The 13,944-nt window shown below is 50.4% G+C and overlaps 3 protein-coding genes and 1 pseudogene across 4 annotated transcripts; 1 reads left to right on the top strand and 3 right to left on the bottom strand.

Moving 5' to 3' along the window:
- Positions 1 to 2,311: 2,311 nt before the first annotated feature.
- Positions 2,312 to 3,697, top strand: LOC136449412 (uncharacterized). 2 transcript variants are annotated; one of them, XM_066449437.1, is made up of 4 exons: positions 2,312 to 3,080; positions 3,173 to 3,286; positions 3,375 to 3,443; positions 3,525 to 3,697. In XM_066449437.1, the coding sequence occupies exons 1-4, from the start codon at positions 2,589 to 2,591 to the stop codon at positions 3,684 to 3,686; spliced, it is 837 nt and encodes a 278-aa protein (XP_066305534.1). In that variant the 5' UTR covers positions 2,312 to 2,588; the 3' UTR covers positions 3,687 to 3,697. The 2 variants fall into 2 exon arrangements, with proteins under 2 accessions (XP_066305534.1, XP_066305535.1); XM_066449438.1 differs by having other exon boundaries at positions 3,339 to 3,443.
- A 90-nt stretch (positions 3,698 to 3,787) lies between these two features.
- Positions 3,788 to 7,018, bottom strand: LOC136454171 (alkaline ceramidase TOD1-like; annotated as a pseudogene).
- On the bottom strand, positions 6,952 to 8,609 carry LOC136449413 (uncharacterized). The gene is made up of 2 exons (XM_066449439.1): positions 8,301 to 8,609; positions 6,952 to 7,606 (listed from the first exon to the last, which is right to left on the bottom strand). The coding sequence occupies exons 1-2, from the start codon at positions 8,519 to 8,521 to the stop codon at positions 7,165 to 7,167; spliced, it is 663 nt and encodes a 220-aa protein (XP_066305536.1). The 5' UTR covers positions 8,522 to 8,609; the 3' UTR covers positions 6,952 to 7,164.
- An 817-nt stretch (positions 8,610 to 9,426) lies between these two features.
- On the bottom strand, positions 9,427 to 10,357 carry LOC136449414 (uncharacterized). Its single transcript, XM_066449440.1, has one exon. The coding sequence runs from the start codon at positions 10,172 to 10,174 to the stop codon at positions 9,653 to 9,655; it is 522 nt and encodes a 173-aa protein (XP_066305537.1). The 5' UTR covers positions 10,175 to 10,357; the 3' UTR covers positions 9,427 to 9,652.
- Between the last annotated feature and the right edge of the window lie 3,587 nt (positions 10,358 to 13,944).

The following is a 13,944-nucleotide window of genomic DNA, read 5'->3' as shown; positions in this document are numbered from 1 at the left end:
TTGCTGTCAGTTAAGTCAAAGTAGTACATTGCACCTTTGTTCTGTAATACAGTAAGTACTAATAACTTCACAAGTTTAGCTGTAAGAATAATCCATGCATCTAGAAGCTAAGCTAATTAACGCATCAGAGTGAGGCGCTGAGTTAACCACCAGCAGGCAGCAGCAACCTTGGTGTCGCGTGTTCCAGAAGCACGTTTTCTGCGCATCTCATTCAAGGGTACGTAGTTTCTTTGTCATTAGATTAGAAGCTTTGTACGTATATCATCACAGGTTGTTGCAGGATGTACCTAAACGTAACTTTTGAAAAGATCATGCGCAGAAAGAGATAAGATCATGCGTAGATAGAGAAGTCCACCGAAGTATTTTTTTTCCCAATTATTAAACGGCTCTTTTGAATGACAACCATGTCGATGCGACAGATATCGGATCAAGGAAACTTTGGCAGACTAAAGAGTGAGGAGAGGATCGATTATTCGATTAGCATGGGCACTAATCCCTGCAGACTATTAATCATATTCAAAGTGCTCAGAAGACAAAGGAGTAAATAGCACCCAACATACAACAACTCATATGGGTGTATTATTTTGGTCCAACAAGTTAATAGAGGGAAAAACTTGTTGAACGCGCGCTTGTGTGTGGTCACATGTGTACCATACAACGTATTTTGCCACCATGGTAGGTGACATCGACTGTTTTATACACATAGCGCCATGACTTTCTTCCCCCTTATCGTCTAGGTTCTATGCGGTTTGTTTCCTTCTTTCTTTCTGTTACTCATTCGTTCAACTGAGGACTTCCTAGAGTATCGTAGCAGTGATAATGGAGCCACAATGATGTTGTCCGGTGGCTGTATTCACTCAAAATGGATTTCATTTATTTGGACTAATGCGCAGTGTGTCGAGTTTAAATTTGAGTCGTTCCTTAGACGAGAGATCATCACCTATCCCAATGTACAATAATCATAAATCAACTCTGCGGTAGCTTCGGAGGTCAGGCGCCGTAGGAGGCAATGGGGTATAAACTTGTTTCGTATTGCCTACAGGTGCCCGTACCCGATAGGGTACTAATTCTCACGCACACTCATCTCCATGCAGGTAGCAAGTACCCGCGGGTTGTCCATACTCGAGAAAAAAAACTACATCAGTAACATTATCAACACACAGGAACAACATATGTTGAGTATATGGCATTATGACCAAATAACCTATTAAGATTGTCACAAAGCAGTCATAAAGAGAGACATGGTTCTTCGGTTCATTTATGAACTCTCTTATCTTCACTCATGGGTTTAGCTTGATCACTTTTTGACCTATCATTCAATCAGATTGCATCCATGTTAATGGCGTGGCATACTCAACAATGATTGGATACTTCACATTGCATGACTCCTCATGTCTTAATTAGTTCCTTGGTGTTAATCCAAGTATTTTAGTCCTTCACCCCAGTTTTGGTTCTTGGTACCAAGCTGTCTCTCGCTCTTCACCTTTACTTAGTCCCTGGAAATCAAATCCTTGCTTAACGATTCGCCCTATCTGGCCATTCCCGGGTCAAGTTTTACTTTACATCAACAACAGGTACACATGTTTTGAGATTCCAATTTGCCAAAAACCAATTCACGCGAATCGTCAATGACCATAAATATGCATCACATTCTACTTCATCTCATTTGAAATCTGAATCATTGATTTCTAAGAATTGTGTAATCTTCGGTATTCATTTTATTTGTTTTCATCTGTTCATTGATAGACAAGGATGTCTATTGATATTTCCTTTTAATCTTCTTCAACATTTTTCAATGAAACCAATTCCATATCATTTTCATCATGCCACTTGATTTCTTCATATAGCTTGACACGTCTTCATGGATTGCTTGGCAAAATGAATACAATATCTCAATATCACGTAGGTAGGCTTTCAAACAAATGAGACCACAGATTGGCACATGTTCATGTCTCTTCTTTCTTTATCACCTTTGCTTGTCATCTAGTCAAATTTAAACATATAATATGATTAATCTTTGTCTGTATACCATTTTAGCGTTAATGGATCCAAATAACCTCTAAATAAATAAAGAAAGAAAGAAAGAAAAAAGAAACGGGAAGGGGAAATAGGGGTGGGATGAAACCACTTCCAGTAGCGCAAGCGACTTGTCACTTGTACCAGGCCCTGCCTTAGTTGGCTCCTGGCATTTCCTATCATTTTTCAATCAGAAAAAATGGGGACGAAAAATCATAGGTCTGGGGATGAAATGGAGAACATCCATATGATTTCAGTTTCAGTCCGTGATCAGTGCAGTGATGAGAAACAAAAATGAGAATTACGCTTCCATAATCTAGTGGACATGTGTTGGCCACAAAAGAACTCCGGCTTAGGGCCTAGTTCAGCTCAGTTGATTAGCTAAAGGCAGAGCGCACTAGATGCCTTGCTTGCGGTGGCAGAGGACGCAAAGCACCATGGCTGCGGGCTGCCGGGGCATGCATGGCGCACAAGATGATGCCATGCATAAAAGCAAAAGATGGAAAGGAAACGGAGAAGAGAAGATTGCCCACCATCTGACTGCAGACAGAGCTGAACAATCCAGCTAGCGCATGGAACCGTCTCTGTGCACGCCGCACGCCACGGTGACCGCAGCAAATGCCGCCCCGCTATCCGTGCGGCACCGCGGCGCGCACAGGGCTGGTGGCGCCGTGCGCGCCCACCGCCACCACCAGGGGGCGGCGGCGGGGGAGCCAGGCGATCCCCACCAGCAGGTGGTCCCGGCGAAGGGACGAGGCCCGCCGGCGCTGCCCAACGCCGCGTTGAGGGTGGGCGCCGGCGTGGCGCTGGCGCTCGCGCTGGGCGGCGTCTCGTGGACGGCGCGCGGCGGGAGCACTGGCGCTGCCCCCGTCACGCAGCCGGCTATGGTGTGCGCCCTCAACGGCGTCACCGACGCTGCGCTCCGCGCCTCCGCGGAGCAGCGCGGCGCGGCGACCATGAAGACAAGCGTGGACGCGCTGTCCGACTCGCTGTTCCGGCGCGAGGACTCGCCCAGGGACCGCGCCACGCTCATGGACCTCGTCTTTGAGCAAGTCACCAAAGAGGTGTGCCCCTTTTTTCTACTCGCGTGTAGTGCAGGCCAGTGATCGGTTTCACAGCCACCGGCTGATGCTAACGCTGTGGATTTCGTGCGCAGCATATCACCGACAGGGGGAAGCTGACGAGCCTGCTGCAGGAGTTCTCGGCTACCCGCGACTCGGAAAGGAAGCTTGACCTCGGATTGCTGCTCACCGACGTTCTAATCAATCAGGTGACCTGCCACATTTTCATCATGCTTCCTCCATTGGTGATTTGAGCTAGAGCCCTATTTTCGACATGCGTCGCAAAGAGACTGGCAGAGGGCGAAAGAAGTTTGCCAGCAGCTCACAGGTCGCTACCAGCGTGACTCGAGGCCTTACCTTCACTTGGTAATGTTTCTACACGTCTTGGGTTTGAGGGTTTCTGAACTTCTTTGGTCTGAATCTGAATACGCTACATGTTTTCTTCAGCCTGTGGTCAACATGATGATAGCAGTGGAAGCCATGCTGTCCCCTGACACCACCACCACCGACGACATCGAGAAGATGACCAAGACCGCCATGGACGCCTGCTGGAAGGAATTCAAGAACAAGAGCGAGCTGGCCAAGGGGTCAGCAGATTCCACCGCCTGATAGCTGATATAACACCGTGGTTGCAGTGCAGTTTGCCTGACGCTGAAGATTTCTGTCGAGTGCTGACTGATCCAGGGATGACTGATGAATCTGTGTGTCTTCTGATTGTCAAGTCGTTTCAATTCCAATGCCTGTCACTAAATTTTCTAATTCTTTTTTTTACATTGTATATTTTATTTACAAAAATGTTCTAGTTTGTCAATTATTACCCTGCAGTATGCCAGCATATGTACACACACCCGTGCAAACAAAATTTAAATAAAAAGATAAAAAAAAAGAATGGGCCTGCATTTTGCAAAGGCCTTAGTCAGCAGACTCCCCCCACATCTTGAGAAGATACCTCTCTCAGCTGCTCCCGGCGATGTCTCTCGAGGATGCCATCCTGGTGCCGCCCTGCTGCTTCCCTCGGCCGCCGCCGCCGAAGCCGCCAGGCTTGAGGTTGTGCCGGTACTCGACGGCGATCTGCTCGAACACCTCGACCTCGAACATGTTGATGCTCACCTTGGGGCTCATCTGGTCCCTGACGTAGGTGAACGCGAGCTGGTCCCGCGGGCTGAACGCCTCCAGCTCGTTGAACAGCAGGCAGGAGAAGAGTTCGCTGGCCACGCCGTGCCTCCGGATGATCACCGCCGTGTCCGGCACATCTGCAGCATGGCAAGACAACACGTACAGTGATCATGATTCAAGATTCTGAAATTTTGGACGGATGTGTTGTTCTTGTTGCATCAGAACAGAACATGGCAGCATGTGTCATAAATCTTGTTCGTTCCGTCGAACAAGAAGATATCAGAATCAATGCTGCCGTGGACTCGTCGTGTCTCCGTCCGGCGTCTGCATTTCTTACCCGACGGATATGGAAGCTTGCTGGGGGACCATGGCTGCAGGCCGTTGGCGCAGTAGGTCTCCATCTGCGACCTGACGGCGTCCACGTCGCCGCACTTGCGCCACCGCGCCGTCGCGATGGCCTCCTCCATGGTGTGCCGGTTGAAGGGGTGCCTGGACACCGCCACGTCCACGCCCACGCGGACCAGGAGCGCGTGCACCAGGAGCGCCGGGTCCACCGTGAGCTGCACCTTGGCGTCCACCCACACGCTGAATCTGGCGTTCGGGAACAGCCGGTGCAGCAGGTGCTTGGCGACCACGCCGTTCATCGCCGGGTCCTCGTAGGGGAGGCACCCGCCGCCGGCGCGACGGCCCAGCGTCACCACGCGCCACGCGCCGACGGTGGTGAGTTCGCCGCCGCCGCCGCGGGCGTCGCGAGCAGGAAGGACGCCCTGCCTCGCCAGGACCCTGCGGGTGGCGTCGTCAATGAACAGGAAGAAGCACGCCGTGCGTAGCGTCTCGGAACCCAGCCCCCTGGGCTGCCGGACCTTGTCGTGGTCGTTCATGATCGCCGACGCCACCACCACGCCCCTGCACTTCTCCATGTCCAATCTGTCTGAAAGCCGTCAACGATAAATATTCAGTGGTGTTCTTTATGATTGCTCCGCGACAGCAAAAGGTACTTGCATATCATTTGGCTTGCATCCGAAGGCGAAATATAATGACGCGCGATTACGAGCACGATCGCGGCGAAATCTCGAGTTCTTCATACGTGTGAATGCGATTAACAAGATCAAGGAGCTCACCATGTTCTGGGACGGGAAATTCCCGGAAGAACCCACAGGGAATCGCCACTTGGTCGTCGGTGTGGCTGAAGAAGGATCTCCGTTCGTCGGTGGAGAAGTTGCCCGCAAACGTGCCCCTCCCGCCGCTCTGGTACCGCAATGCAGGGGACGCCGAGGTGTTGCGGCAGAGGCCATGGATCTCTTCCAAGGCAGTCTTGTAGTCTGCTGAAGCAGTGAGTGTAAACGATCTTTTTTAAGGGGGAAAAAAGAACACCTGAGGATCACTACAACTACCAAAGACCGTATGCATGGCAACTGACATGATCCGAGATTTTTGTTCCACAAACACCAAGCCAAATGAGAAAACGCCAAACCAAACTTCATCCGCTGCAAATTGTAATTCGTTGACTTTTTTTCTTATGTTGTTATACACGTAGATATACCACTAAACTATGTATCTGGTAAAGTAAAAACGAACTAAGATTTGAAACGGATGGAGTATACAGTAGCTGTAAATTAAATCTATCCAAAATGAAACGAACAGCCACGGCGATCAGGCAGACTTGTCGAAGGCGATGCGGACGACTCCGATCGTTACGGGTCATCATCAACGGCCACGCCCGGCCCGATGCGACGAAACACGAAAACGGCCACGCACGCAACGAGAGAACGAACGGCCACGGGTGCGTGCAGTGCGGTGCCGTGCAACATCACTTGCCGGACGAGAAGGACAGTCGGAGACCTGCGAAGGCGACGGGGTTGGAGCAGAGCGCGCGGGGGGTGGGCAGGGCATGCCTGTGCTCGCCGTAGCCGGGCGGGTACCGGAAGAGCGGCTTGGGCGGGGAGGGGAAGGGCAGGAGGCGGAGGCAGCCGCGGCGGCCGGGGTCGGTGAAGGAGACGTAGAGCGCGGGCGGGAGCGTGGTGAGGAGGTAGAGCAGGGACAGGCACAGCAGCTTGGACTGCAGCACCCCATGCCACGGCGGGGCCGCGGGGACGCGGCGGTTCTGGACGCGCAGTGCGGCGCGGCGGTTGGTTGGCCTTGGCTTGGCTCCGCTCGTCCACTCCTCCTGATCAGGGCGCGAGAGGACCGGGCACTGAGACTCTGAGCGCGAGTGATACTAGGAGTTGGTTGCAGACTGAGGCAGTGCCAGTGACCGTAGTAGCTTTCGGCTTTCCCAGTACTCATTTTGCGTCGTATGCATGCAGCCTCCCCCCGGCTCGGCTGTTGCGGACGCCCCCCTGTTTCTCAACTGCTTAGAGCAAATTCAATCTTTAAATTTGAACCACTATATCTCTATCCAGGCCGGAGCATGCGGGCTACGTGCGCTGGCGCAGGGCTAGGTCGTTGTCAGGATAGACATGGATTACGGTTGTTTTTTTTTCATAATGTAGCGTCCGCAAAAAAACTAACGGCCGGGAGTGCAACTCTTGTATTATAAACTCTTTCTTTTAATACAATGATATACACACTCTGCGTATTCGAGAAAAGAAAAAAAACTTTTATTTTTCTTGATTTTTGGATTTCTAAAAATGTCCCAGGCTCCACTACGAGTTTCGACCCGCTCCGTTCGCCAATGTGGCATGCCGACTAGCGATGACGTAATATGACATGTTTGGTACAATAAAGCTTACAAAACAGTGTTATCTTGGTCCCAAACTTCCAAAATTGCATTTATATATAGCCGTGCCATAAAATGTGATTACAAGCAGAATTAGTTTTATCATTATTGCTCACAAGAGGCACATTGTTATCCAAAAGTAAACGTAGCTAGCGCAGAAGAGCACGAAATACTTAATGCTAGCATAGGTGCATCATGCACGTCCTTTCCTAAACGCCTCGTTCAGTGCCTTAAAGCACGTTTGAAATCGCATCACATACTGGTGGCGGCGGCAGCGGCGTCGTCGAACAGCATCCAAATCTCGTTGACCCTGCCGCTGAACTCGAAGGGCGAGTTGTACTGCGCGACGGTGTAAGGCGAGGCCGGGTCGGCCCTACGCGCGTCGTTGACGGCGGCGGCCCATCTGGTGCCCTGGAGGCTGCCGTCGAGCCGCGCCGCCTGCTCCCCGACGTCGGCGTCCGCCACGAATCCCCCGAAGCGGCGCACGGCCGCGTACCTTGCCCCGGCCCAGCGCTCCACTCGCAGGCCCTCAGCCGGCGGCGGGTCCGCCTGGTTCTTGGCCGGCACATAGAAGCTGATGGCGAAGGAAGAGGCGCAGAAGGGCCCGTCACTGGGCGACACCCGCGTTAGCACCGGCGCCGTCATCTCGATCGTCTCGTTGTACGCGTTTTTGCCCTGGATGTAGTTGAACAGTCTGCACGCACACACGCAGCGTGAGGGCTTTGATGCACATATGGCTAAGGCCCAGTTCCTTCTCAAAATGCTAATTTTTTCAAGATTTTTCGTCACATCAAATCTTTGGACGCATGTATGAAGTATTAAATATAAATAAAAAATAAAACTAATTACACAGTTTAGACGAAATCCACGAGACGAATCTTTTAAGCCTAATTAGACTATGATTTGACACTAATTGCCAAATAACAACGAAACTGCTACAGTGTCATTTTACCAAAAATTTCGACATTTAAACAGGCCCTAATTACTAGCTGTACTAAAAATTAGCCAGCTATAGTTGATTAGCTAGTTGGCTAATATCTAGTTAAAGACTTGACTAAAAAATAATTCATCTATTAGCCTCACTAGGAACTAGTTTTGTCTATTTTTTTAAGCAAATAATTTTACCTATTTATTAGCTGGTTATATGATTAGCCCTGGTATCAAACGTACCCTCATTATTTTATTTTATTTTTGATTTTGAGCAAAGGCCCTCATTAATTTTTAGCCAGTGATTAGACCAGCGACAGCCACGGCTACGGCCTACGAGACCATATGATCTCTCTGGGCTTGGGCTCTGGCCCACTTGAAGGTGGCCCAATAAGGAACGCAAGCGTGCGTGCTCACTGCTTAGTGCTACTGTGATGTGACGGAGGCGAGAGGTCGCTTACTGGAGGAAGCCGATGCGCGTGGCGGCGACGAAGGAGATGTCGTCGATGGGCGCCGTGGTGATCCACATGGCGTCCGTGTACCGCCGGATCTCGAACCCGTTGGCGCTGTCCACCACCTCGTACGCCGGGCACTCGATGCGCTCGCACGTCGGCGGCACCGCCGCGGCGGTGGCGACGAGCAGCGCCGCGGCGACGGCGAGCAGGCTGCCATACCGCGCCATGATCTTGCTTTGCCTGCCTGCGCTGCTGCTACTGGTGCTGGATTGGGATGGGGTCTGGCGCTCGATCTCCGTCCGTGCGGCTGGGGATCGGCGGTGATAAATACCTCTGCTTTGCCCGCGGCTCAGGATGCTTGTGGCGTGGGCGCTTCCACGTCGCTGGTTTTCGAGCGCTTGGCCATCGTTCGAGATCTCGTGGTCTTGCTAGAGTCCACAGGCGTGAGGTTAGCTGCAGGAGCACGTAGAAAGCACCCAGTTTTGGTGGTTTCTGAGATTTTTTCTTGCTTCTGGATTCTGGTCGAGCCGCTAATTGTGGGTTACACCGGCATTGCAGTTGCAGATAGGAAAAGAAAGTACGGGCAACATATATTTTCCATTGATTGGAGTACACCAGCTGACAGTTACCCACACTGAAACATTATTTGCGGTTCCTTTCAGTTTCAGCTTGCAGGCATCTGAAGTTTCGAGCTTATTTTCACAGTAAACGTACAGAAAACACTCAAACAGTAAAAAAAAATCCAACTCCGCATTTCAGAGGGGCCTTCGTCTGTGCTATAAATAAAGCACGCAAGCGAGCAACTTCGGTGGTGTTGCAAGGGTTGGTGAGCTTAAATTGCAGGACTGATGCTTCGCTGATCGCTGGTGAAGCAAGGAGCTCATGGCCTACAGTTATGTACTTATGTCTGCTACACCTGCTTGGTCTGTATTGCTGGCCGTCTGTGTCAAATTCTTGTTATCCTATTAACCACCTGACAGCTATACATATCCGCAACGTGTGAATCGACAGAACTCAATTAAGGTGAACTGACTGGATTTTGTTTTCGCTCAATATTTAAAAAAGGATCAATCTTGAAACTGGTTAGCTGATGAGTACTAAAAAAACACCCCGTGACACAATTCCAAGGATGGATAGTGGATACTCGTTTTCCATTCATAGAACACAGTAAATTCAAGCAAGGTAGCAGGGGGTACAAACATCATTATTCAGGAGACAGGACAGGTATTAGCAATTACAGCTACTACAGCAAGGAGAGTACAACCACAAGTGAAGGGTCTGTTCGGCTGATACCGTCGACTGAAACTGTTTCGTTGCGAGAGAAAAATGCCCAAAAGCTCTCTGACGCTGCCGCCACCTCACTTGCTGGCAGCAGCCTTACCGGCGGTGACGGCCTCCTTATTACCGTTGGCGGCGGCGGGGGCGTCCTTGGGCTTGGCCGCCGCGTCGGCGGCGCCTTCCTTGGCGAAGGCGGAGACGGGGAAGGTCCTGCCTAGGCCGGTGGGCGTCTTGAAGGTGATGTTGGACTGGTCGTCCTTGTGGACGAACATGTCGGAGAGGGTGACCCAGATGAGGAGCTCCTTGGTCTTGACCCCGGTCATGCGCTTCATCCTCCGGTCCTCGACGAAGGCGGTGACCTCGGCGGCGTACGAGACCTGGCGGCCGATCTGGCGGAACGTGTGCGTGAGCGCCTTCTTCTGGCGCAGCCACACGAAGCCCGTGGCGCGGTTGTAGCCCACCTCCTCCATGTCCGCCAGCGGCAGCAGACCCAGCGGGAGGTGCGCCTCCGCCAGCAGCTCCGTCGACTTCTCCGCGCACAGCGCCGCGCCGCTGTACACCTCCGCGCCCGCGCGGTGCGCCTCGATGGCCTGCGAACCCATCGGGGATTGAGGGGGATTCGGGATTCCGGCGAGGTGGAGGTGCAAGGGAATGGAAGGCAATGCTGGGGTGAGGCGGCGAGGCTGGATTGGATCGCTGCAGAGCCTGCTGTGGAGGAACGGGATTTATAGAAGGAAAGGGAGGGGAGGACTGGGTCGGCACTCGGCAGCAGGCTTCCCGTCCGCCCGTCGGAGTCGGCGAGGGGCGGTTGCCGGTTGGGGCGCTGCGGGGATCAGTTAAAACGGGTTCAGTTAATGCACTGAGCGGTGTTTGGTTCGAGACGCTAAACTTTAAACTTTAATAGCTATTAAATAATTTAATCTCTTTTAGTAACTTCAGAATTATTAAAGATAACTAAAGCTTTTTTAATAGTTTTTTATCATAGCGTTTGATTAAAAAATTACTAAAGTAACTAAAAGCTACTAAATTTAGTAGCTATTAGACGAACCAGGCCCTGAGTGTGAGCCGGCGGCCTCGTCGTGGCCCGTGGCGGGCGATGCGACATGGGTGCAGAGCCTGAGGTCCAGTTTAGTTCCTCCCAAAATACCAAATTTTTTAAGATTCTTCATCACATCGAATCTTTGGACGCATGCATGAAGTATTAAATATAAATAAAAAATAAAACTAATTACACAGTTTAGACGAAATCCATGAGATGAATCTTTTAAGCATAATTAGACTATGATTAGACACTAATTACCAAATAACAACGAAAATGCTACGGTGTCATTTTGCCAAAAATTTCGGCATCTAAACAGGCCCTGATTCGCTGTGAGCGAAATGGCTAAAAAGTACGGCAAACAGGGTGTGTTGGTGAGTTCACTGTTAGATTGATCTCCTGACCAATAAGCCCAACGGCTTATTGGGCCTTGGTCTCGCGCCCTGATCGGGGGCGCCCAACCCTACATGGTTGGTGGGCCCCCGTCGCACTGCGCTATATAAAGAGGTGGGGGCCGGCGGCTCAAAGCACGAGGTTCGCCGTGAGCCGCAAACCCCACCGACAAACCCTAGACCGATCTAAGAGGGCGCGCAGCCAGCGACGGGAAGCTCCGCTGATCCTCGCCGTCGTCACTGCTACGCCCGACCGCACTGCATCGACGTCCGTGCAACCTCTACTTCACCCGTCGCTGCCCGTGTGCTGCCTCTATCACCGAACCAGCGATGGCCAGCACAACCGCGACATCATCTGGAGGCTCAGGTTCATCACCAACCCCTCTCTCCCCTTTCTCCCTCTCGGTGTAGTGTTCTAGGTCTAAATGTGCATGTGTTTCATGGATCTATGAGTTCATCCACCTAGATCTACCCTAGTCGATCCACAGAATATTAACAATGGTACCAGAGCCTACTAGCACGTAGATCTAGAACGGGTACCGATTAGAAAAGAAAAAGACGAAGAGATCCAATGCGGATCTAAGCAGAAAAGGGTCGGCCGACGTGCAGTTGAACCCCAAACTCGATCCGTCGGATCTGGGAAAAGATATGGTTCGGATGAACCCTAAACCTAATGAGGTTAAAGAAAAACCCGAAGGTGATTCGGGGAAAAGAAAACAGTTTAGTTCCCCAATCCTAATCCCTAACTCTAATCGAGAAATCGTGCAAAATCGGGATAAAAGAAACCGGAAAAGAATGAAAAGGATCCCGGTCTCGGATCGAATGAGAAAGAACCCTAACCCTAGAAATGAAACCCTAACCCTAGATCGGGTTTTGGGGAAGGAATAAGATGGAGAGGGGAACCTACCCGGTCTTCCCGACACCGCCGTCGCGCGGAAAGTCACCACCGTGCGGGCGGTGATCACCGCCGCCATGGTTGGCGAGCGGACAGAGGCCCGGCTCGACCGTGGCTCAGGACAGCGGTCCAAAGCCGCTCGACGGCGGCGCGCTCTACCATGGGCGAGCGCGCGCACCGGCGAGGGGCTTGGCACCGGTGTCGTCCTCCTTTCTTCTCCGGTGACGAGGTGGCCGCGCTGCTCCCTTCGTTTTCGCTACCGACGCCGTGGGAGAGGAGAGGAGAAAGAGGAAATGAACCTAGGGTTCAGGGAGAGGGGCCGGCCGGGGGGTTTTGTTCGGGCGAAACGGCCGGACAGCCGTCCGATCCGATCCAGCGATCAGGATTTGCCGGACCGGCTTTAGGCCCAGGCGGGCAAACGAAATCCCGGCCTAGGCCCAGGTTGCGGCTTGGGCGCGGGGGAGAGAGCGCCGCGCGGCTGGGCGCCGGGTGCGCTGAGCGCGCGGATGGGCCGCGGCTGCTGGGCCGGTTTCGCTGGCGCGCGCGCGCGCGTGAGCAGGCCGTGGGCCGCGCGTGTGCTGGCTGGGCCGAAATGGTCAAATGAACAGAAAAGTCACAGTTTTGTTTTTCTTATTTTCCAGAAAACAGTTTGATCAATTTGAATTGATTTTTTATGATAATTTTCTGTACAAAATTTATCCAACGATATTTTTTGTTCAGTAAATAGTAAATTTGCTTCTGGAAAATAGGAAAAAGATTATTAAATGTTAAAGTTTCCGCTGCGTATTTAAAGATGTAATTTTCATTATTAAATTCGAACCAACGGGAGAATTTAATTTTGAAAATGGATATGTTTTAAATTGATTATAATATTGTTGTTATTCTGACCAACATTGATTAATGGCAATATTATAATGTTTTTGTTATACATTAATTCTATTTCTGCCCAACGGTGATGTAGAATTAGTGTAGAAAATAATTGTATGTTTTAATTTTGACAAACGTTAAACTAAGGCATGCAATTATTGTTGTTATTTCTGTTCTCACCCTATTTGAATTATGTTTTTAGGAGGATACAACTTGATGAGTTGTATCAAAGAAATCCCCACTCTAAAAGGTGATAACTATATTGAGTGGAAAAAAAAGATAGACCTGGCCTTTATCCTCGTTGAGGTGGACTGGGTTGTCACCACACCGTGCCCTAAAGAACCTGAGGCACCGGTGAGGGAAACAGATGAGACTAATACTGCATGGCAGAACAGAGAGCGGGATTTTGCTCTCGTAAAGATGTCCTATGACCTTGAGCATAGGAAATGGGTCACTGCCAACAAGAAGTGTCTGGCAGTGATAAAGAACACGATTAAACCTGCTATTGTGGGCTCAATTCCAGACTGTGACACGGTCACAGAGTACCTAGATAGAATAAAGAGTCAGTTCACTGGCTCTTCAAAGACATATGCAACCCAGCTGATCAAGCAGCTGGTTACAGAAAGGTACTCTGGTGGCGGTAGTGGCATTAGAGAGCACATACTGAGAATGAGCAATCTGGCATCTAAGCTCAAACCAATGGATTTGGCACTCAAGGATGAGTTTCTTATTCATTTGATTTTTTCTTCTTTGCCCAAAGAATTTGACACCTTTGTTGTTAATTACAACATACAGCCTGAAAAATAGGATTTGGAAAAGCTCATAGCCATGTGTGTGCAGGAGGAGGAAAGAATAAAAGTTTCACAAGGTGGTTCTGTCAACTACCTAAAAGATAAGAAAAAGAACTATAATAACAGTTCTTCCTCCAAATCATCTGAAAAAGGTCCCATGCAACAGTCTCAGAACCAGCAATTTCCAGTGGCTAAAGACCAGTGTCTCCACTGTAAGAAGACAGGACATTATAAAAAGAATTGTCCTGATTTCTTAAAGATGATTATGAAGAATAAAGGTGCGAACATTATTACGTTCGTAAATGAATCCTTGTATGTAAAGTTTTCAAAATCTACTTGGTGGATTGATTCAGGTGCAACTATTCATGTTGCTAATTCATTACAGGGA

The sequence above is a fragment of the Miscanthus floridulus genome, chromosome 5, assembly GCF_019320115.1.
Source record: "Miscanthus floridulus cultivar M001 chromosome 5, ASM1932011v1, whole genome shotgun sequence".
Classification (NCBI taxonomy): domain Eukaryota; kingdom Viridiplantae; phylum Streptophyta; class Magnoliopsida; order Poales; family Poaceae; genus Miscanthus; species Miscanthus floridulus.
This window is presented reverse-complemented; position numbering and strand designations above follow the sequence as displayed.